At 34.9% G+C, this 8,076-nt stretch overlaps 1 protein-coding gene across 1 annotated transcript; it reads right to left on the bottom strand.

The window, feature by feature from the left end:
* Positions 1 to 1,238: 1,238 nt before the first annotated feature.
* Positions 1,239 to 5,044, bottom strand: LOC143591103 (putative galacturonosyltransferase 3). Its single transcript, XM_077071415.1, has 9 exons — positions 4,979 to 5,044; positions 3,839 to 3,891; positions 3,661 to 3,721; positions 3,480 to 3,530; positions 3,269 to 3,406; positions 3,057 to 3,185; positions 2,648 to 2,982; positions 1,605 to 2,556; positions 1,239 to 1,526 (listed from the first exon to the last, which is right to left on the bottom strand). Exons 1-9 carry the CDS (start codon positions 5,033 to 5,035, stop codon positions 1,239 to 1,241), a joined length of 2,064 nt encoding a protein of 687 aa, XP_076927530.1. The 5' UTR covers positions 5,036 to 5,044.
* Positions 5,045 to 8,076: the final 3,032 nt, after the last annotated feature.

Raw genomic sequence — 8,076 nt, 5'->3', positions numbered from 1 at the left:
TGTTTCGGGGTTTTTGTGGAACTTAAATTTGATTTTATGGGTCAAAAGTTGGTTAATAGATTGTTTGGTACAAGTTAACTACATTTAGGTTAAATTTGTTACGGGTAAAAATGAAAAATCTGAGTATTTTTAAAAGTTTGAGAATGCAAATAGATAAAATTTGTTATGGGTTCAAAGTGTTGACTTGAAAATGCCAAAAATATGAAAGTTAAAATTTTAAACATGATTCAGGTTTCAAATTTATCTTTAAGGGAATTTTTTGAAATAATCAAAAGGCTTGGTATTTGACAAATTGACTAGTTTTTCATAAAATATTAAAATTTAATAAAAGATTGCGAATACTTTCGACATGTCACCCCCATGCCTGTCAATGCTTCTAACTTTTATCAAATTTGAAATATTTATGTCAACATTAACTTTTTCTTTAATGGTGCTCAGAACGTCGTATGGGAAACATACTATGCAAATTATGCTCAAATGAAACAAAATACTCACAAAATTGAATGGATTAACATGTTATATTTTATGTTGTCATTATGACAAAGTCGGGAACCCTTTGAAACTTATGAAAATCTTTTTTATAGTGTAGCTCAAAAAAACATAGTTCTTGAAGAACACATGTCGTTACAATTTAATGTTCTCATTTCCTTTAATGGGTGGTAATTGATAAATATATCAATAAAAGTAACAATCCTTTTGTATCTAGGCTGAGTGGTTAGACCCACCATTGTATGAGAAGTTTTATTTCCGCAATTAGTTCATAACCAAAATTCTTTCAATTATATATATATATATATATATATATATATATATGACACTGAGAATGAAAGTTGCAATAGAAAGAAGCGCATTCTCGGGTACGTTTTTGCACGGACATTTTTTTATTAAGTTCATTTAAAAATATCAATTTATGTACACATAGTATATATACAAGCATATGTAAAACATTTTTTCATATGCGTTATGTAATTATTTGCTTTAATTGTAATTTTATAATTTGAATTATCCCGTGTGTGACACGGGCTCTAAAACTAGTATATAATATATATTGCATGCAGGCAAGCACATTTATAGAACAAAACTGAAAGACACTAGCCCAATGCAGATTCTGTAAATCATGTTGTAATTTGTATAATAATGTTCATACTGAGCAAAATTCTGTTACACTGAGTTTGTATACAAACAAGGAAAAATGAATGTGTTACATGTTACACGGGACAAGAATACTATTATTACTATTATGATAACATGAAGCAATTAATATTACACATTTGTAGATACGGATTATCAAACTTCACATACCTTGACCAATATGACCTGTACTTGCTAATAGCAAGATCTAACCACGGTTTATAATTCCCATTGTAATGTACAACAGCCGCATTCTCTATTTCTGTTTGGTTAAGAGCCGGATCATATCCAAGACCCAACACGTGCCAGCTCCGCTCCAATGGACGAGTCAGATTATAAAATGTTATAAGCCCAGGTGGCAACGTCCCAAGCTTCCATAGAGTTCTTTCCTCATTCTACCAAATAATAAAACAAATAAGTTAGTAAATACTAAATAAGCGTTACTTTAAACGCAAATAGTTGGTTGGATTTACCATATTCTGCCAGCCATGATATATTCCTGTAATATCGCGCTTTTTCCACTCGTTTAAATCAAACATATTCATACCAAAGGCCCAACCACATGCACCCGGATCAAAATTCTGTGCGATCTTCGGGTTAGAAAAGTTTAAGTATTTATCGAACCGATGAAAACTCTCCTTACACGTCTCCACAGCACCATTGACCATCCCTTTCAGGTCAACGCTCCATAAAGGTGTCAAATCCTTTTGAACAACAATATCATCATCTAAAAACAGTATCTTATCCAGCTTCGGGTACACTTCAGGAAGGTAAAACCTCAAATGATTCAGCATCGATAAGTACTTCGGGTTCCTGTATTTAAGATTATCTGAACCAGCTGTTAAAGTTGACGCTTGATGTGCTTTGAAATAATATTCCTTCATTCTAGATGATTCCAGCTGGCGAAGAACCGGACAGTAAGAAGCATTTAACCATGTGAAATCATCCACGTTTTCAACTTGGATTGTAGAACCTTCCGGGGGGTTGACTAAAAACCACATTTTCATGGCTGCAAAGTTTAGTTTGTCTGTTACAATATGAAACACATGTTTTTCAGGCTCTTTTGCATGGAGAACCGTTGATTTTACAACCACAGATGTTGCTAAAACATTGTCAGAGAATATAGCATAGTGGTATAAAGAACAATCTTCAAGATTCTTTATATCAGGATTTGCTTTATTTTTATTTTCTTCACTAAGCGAGAAATAATCTGTGGTGAGCACTAGAGGAAGACAATGCAACGGTTTAGGTAATGTTTTAGCAGCTAATTGTGTTAAGGATGCACTTTTTCTCTTGACTTCATCAACATTTGCTTCAGTGGATTGAAGCATAACCCTTAATTTTCTTGCCATTATGATGCAATCATAAAACTGATCTTTAGCTAATGACAGAATATGGCCCATTTCTTTGGCCCGATCAACTGCACTGGTGATGAAAATAAACAAAATTCAAGTAATAACAAAAGAATTTTGTTTGAAAGTTTTAACAAACCAGAGAGTAATGAAATTATTGATACCTTGGCTCTAGTTCACTATCGAAGGTTGCTTTTTCAATAGCTTGTAGACTTCTTTTAGAGTGTTTAATTAACGAATCATAGATACCAGTTTCATTTTTGGCTTTTGCAATACTTGCATAAGCTTTTGCCATTATTATCTGATCACGCATAAGCTTCACTGTAGAATCTGAATTTGGACTCTCATATTCTTTTCTCCAAATACCATATCTACTCTTGATACTGGTGTCAAATGTTTTAGCACGTTCAATGGCCGCTTCTTCCATCTGAGTCATCATCTTTTGGCTTACTTGTATCAGTTCTGCAGTTCGGCGGTCCCGCCTTTCCTGACGTAAGGCCTAAACAAGAAAAAAATATGATTAGCTAAAGATATATGGTTAGTGAATGATATATAATTATCAGAAGCATTTACCCGACGTTTGAGCTTTGCCGGATGTATTGGAGATGGACTTTTATGTGATGGTACGTTTATATCTGCAGGTTCATTGGATGAATGTTGGTTTCTGTCCTCAAATCTTGTTTCAGGTTGATCTTTTAGTGACTGGTTAATCAAAGTAGGAAAGACAATTAGCAGGAAATGTTAATACTCAAAATTGTAACCTTGAATAAAAAAACTGTATATACCTTTGAATCTTCCTCTTTGATTTGATTGTCATCAATGGGGTTTTTCCAAACCCATGAAGCAGATAAATTCTTGGACTTCACAGTCCTGATTTTTATGGCACCAGAAGTGTCTGTGTATGTCACTATTATGTCAATATCCTGCATTGCATTTCAATGAATATGACATCATCATTGATGAGGACTGATAAGATAATGGAAATTGTATTATTACCTTCCCAACCTTATGATTTCCAACTGCCAAAGAGTATGTGTTAACTTGTTCCTGCACAATTTACTTCTTATTCAGTTACTGCAGCCACTTCAACAACGTATAATTAAGAAGAAAGCATGCGATGCTCCATGAAATATGATGTTATTGTTATCAACCTATAAAGGAAAAATGAAACTAGTACCTTCTTATTCATACACTGAGGACAGTCAAACATGGGCCAATTTCCATGAATATCTCTTTGACTGAGAACAGAAAATGAAGCATGATTATAATACAGGCATCCACAATCACTTGAAAGTTATACATGCATAACAGTTCACTAATAATGTAACAACAAAGCAAGATGAGTGTGATCTTACACTGTTAAAGCATCAAACGCATCTGCTCCAACTAAAGAAATGTGAATCAGGACCTGTTTGTACACATTAATATAAAGGGCTCGTGTAAAACTTAAGCATACAAAAAAGAACAGTTATACAAACAGCACAATAAATCACAACCAGATAAAGTCACAAACCTTGACATCTACTGCCAATCACACATGGTTCAAAACTTAAAATGCATAAACTTAGAGCATAACTTTTCAATTTATTTGATTTGCTAACTGCAATTATCATCAATACAAACACCTAGGGCTGATGGACAAAATTTAATCCTAAATCCATGAACAATGTAAGATAAATTTATTGGCTGCCACACAATTATTCAAACAAGATGTACACAAATAATGTCGGTAGGGCTGTAAACGTACCATACGTTCAGCGAACTGTTCGTGAACTTTTCATCAGGGGAAGTTCGTTTATGTTCGTTCGTTACTAAATCAACAAATGTGAACAAAGAATTTCATTCACTTAACTAACTGAACAAACACAGACAGAGGCCATGTTCGTTCAATTGTGTTTGTGAACGCTCAACAACGTGTTCATTTAGGCCCGTTTATGTTAGTTCACGTTTGTTCATAAGAGGTTTTTACTATTTCTAATGACTTTCTAATCTTATCATATAGATTTTAGCAAAATTATTAACTATAAAACAAAAATATATATGAGTAATATGTGATTAATTTACATGTAAATTAACATATGAATATGAGTGTTAAAGAAAACACCAACACAAACTTGATATCCGGTTATCCAGATCAAACAGAACATCGTGTGTGTACATTTGTGTTCGTGAACCGTTCACGAATAAGTTCATTTCCTTAATGAACGAACACAAGCAAGATTTTCCGTCCGGTTAGGTGTTGGTCAACTATTCGCCTGTCCGATAAAAGACTAACAGAGGAACGTGAACATAGCCTTATCCTGTTTGGTTAGGTTTGTTTACAGCCCGGTACTAGATTTTGGACATAACTCGTAGCAATTTGGCATCTAAATATTGAGATAACAGCTTTTAGTAACCCTAATTCTAGCTACAAAATCAATAAACCCTAGCTATAGCTATATGTGTACACGGATTAGCTAGTTTTGAAGCAGTAATTGATTGATTGAAATGATTACCGGGATGATGAATATAAAAATGCGACGACATAGAGAAGCTGCGAATAGAGATTTCATGGCAGGCGGAGAGATGAAGAAGAAGATGCGTTCTATTATTATCGGTGAAAAAGTGATCGGAAAATGAGATCGAGTGTCGGCATCGGAGATCGTAGCAGCCGGAAGCATCAGTGTCTGTCACCGATCATATGCTGCCTGCCCAAAAAGATCAGGTGTCTTCCTTCATACTACAGATTTCAAAATAACAATAATAACCAGGTAACAGAATGCGATTTCGGTTGGTATTTAACCATTTATTATGTTTGTTACGGCTACTAAATCAATAAATAGATCTATAAGCATCCTAAACGGTAACCACATATGTAGAGTTTACGACACCAATTCGGGCATAATTGGTTATCTTTATTACGATACTGACACAAAACTCAAAATATAAATTAGTAAACGCCTAGAATAGTATTAGCGCTTGTATAGCTTATGATTAAAAAAAAATGGTCGTGTCAATGTACCCCATTTCTACTTGTCATATTCCAACATTTTGTTTTTTTTTTTAAACAGTTTTCTCTTTAAAAAAATGGTTAAAAAACACTTATTTGAGAAAAATATAAATGTATTATTAAACTAAATAAAAAATGTTATTGATTTATAAATAACTTAAAATGCTTTCTTTGTAATTTAGAAATCGTTTTAATAACATTTTTCTAGCTAGTATTTGTAACATCTCGGGAACTACCATATTCAAGTTTGGGTTAAAAATGTCAATTTTGAAACTTAGAGGGTTTAAAATAAAGTTTTTGGTTTTCAACGCAATGGGTAGATAATAATGATCAGCTTGATACGCGATGCAATTTCCCAGGAATTGAGAAAAAGGGGCGTCGCGCTACACAATGGTCCAAGTTTAAGAGGGTATCGTGCTACGCGATGACCCGGTTAAGTAACCGGATACACGTGTTCAACCACGTGTCAACATGTGGCAGGATCTCACGAATTGCGGCGGCGCGCTACGCGATGGCTTAAGGAAAGGCCCATTACGCTACGCGATGGTACCCAAAACTTTGCCTATAAAAGGGGGCTACGGGTTTGATGCATTTTCATCCCAAAAACACCTTCACAAACACACACATAACATTGGGAAGCGTGCCTGACCATGGTGGGGTTCCGAGATCCTGATTTCTCGTGATTCATGCAAGTATTGGAGTTCTGACGACCTGTAGACTTGTTAAGCGAGTTAGAAGCAAGGTTCTGATGGTTTAAGCTTCAGTACGCAATATAGAGTAGAAATGCTGCTCGATCAATCTTAGGCGTCTAAACTATGAATACCCGTGTGAGGTAGGGGTTTCGCTTAAGTATTATTTTATTATTATAATGGCTTAGAACATAGTCGGGAGTATAGCCCGAACCTTTAAGCATAATATACCTTTTTATAAGTAAAGGTTATAGTCAAAGTATTGTTTTCTATGTGATTTAGAAACGTGAGAAATAAAATAATATTTATTTATTAAGATATATATATAAAGGTTATAGTTAAATTAAAGTTTTTTCTTGAAGAAGAAACCCAATATGGATGTTTCTTTCTGAAGAAGAAATATTGTATATGATTAATGAATAGACAAATGGACTAAAGGTCCAAATGTTTTATAGAAAGAAATGATTTGTCAAGGCTAAGCTATACGAAACAGACTATAGGTCTAAAGCTAGATCGTTAATCTAGATATTTATACAAAGGTTGTTCTCGTACTATAGGTCCGAGATAGAAAGAGTGCATAAATCAGTAGGATACACTGATCAAGAACCAAAGGTGAATACGCCCAATCTTTCTATTATATGAATATGTTTCCCGACGTGAATACGTCCAACCTTTTTATAGTATGAAATGTTTTATGACATGAATACGTCTATGTACTGTCTTTTTAAAGGATATTTACTCTTATAAACTATGGACTGTTATCCATATGTAAAAGAGTCGGAAAAGATTTTATATGAGGGTTGGTACGAATCCTCTATGTTTATGAAATGTTTACTCTTATAAACTATGGACTGTTATCCATATGTAAAAGAGTTATGAAAGTATTTGAATGAGGGTTGGTTCAAATCCTCTAAAACGTTTTGATACAAGGTAGTACTAAACATTCAGGCTAAAATACATGTGTCTAGATCCATACATATATGATTTGTAGTGGGCACACTACAAACATACTGACCATGAGGCAAGTGACTGTCTCTAGGGCGAGTGAGGTCCGACTATGTGGTCTATTGGTATTTTCAATGTTGTAAAACTCCCGAGTAGGCGGCCGAGTACTCCCCGATTACTCCCCGCCTAGATCGAGTACTCCTTAGGTATTTTTCAAGTAATCCCCGACTACTCCCGAGTACTCGCAACTCCCCAGTCGACCGCCTAGGACCGCCAAACGACTTTTACAACATTGGGTATTTTTAGTTTCGATGAGATGGGATGAGGCCCACTGAGTCGTTGAACACTATTGGTGTTTGATATAAGGCTAAATATATATAAATCCCTTGTATATTTTAATTAATATTTTATTAGTTTTTGTTCGATTTTTATTAGAATTTATATATTACTAACATATTTGAATAATGTATGTTCCAAGACTTGTTCATGGTTAAAAAGAGCTAAAAGAAGCCAAACCGGTGAACCGGAGCATCAGAATTGAACCGGACCGCATCAGGAAATGAACCGGACCGGTCAGCAATCCTAGCCAGCGGCGCCGCGCGACCGGAAGGCTAAACGCCGCCGCGCGGCGCTCCGGGGACCCCGTTTCTCGAATTTTCTTCGGTATTTATTAGTTTTGGGCCCATGAAACCTATAAAAACACCCCTAAACTTAATTTTGAGCATACCCTGCGAACCAGAGCCGAATTTGGAGTTTCCTGGAGCTTAGAATTGCAATATTTGGTGGGTTTGAAGGCTAGGAATCAGCCGGTGAAATGCTTATCATCCAAGAACGAAGACTCCAGGTTTTATCGCCTTTAATTTTTCGTTCTTATTTATTTTCGCCATGATTTCTTTTATTATTGTTTTGTTTGCTTTATGATGTTATGCTAAACTTTATAGACTACCTAGGCTTATGATGAACCTTTGTT

The sequence above is a fragment of the Bidens hawaiensis genome, unplaced genomic scaffold, assembly GCF_021521415.1.
Source record: "Bidens hawaiensis isolate Kalapana, Puna unplaced genomic scaffold, B.hawaiensis_p1.1 tig00039218_1, whole genome shotgun sequence".
Classification (NCBI taxonomy): Eukaryota; Viridiplantae; Streptophyta; class Magnoliopsida; order Asterales; family Asteraceae; genus Bidens; species Bidens hawaiensis.
Note: the sequence above shows the minus strand (reverse complement) of the source record. Positions and strands in the feature narration are given on the sequence as shown.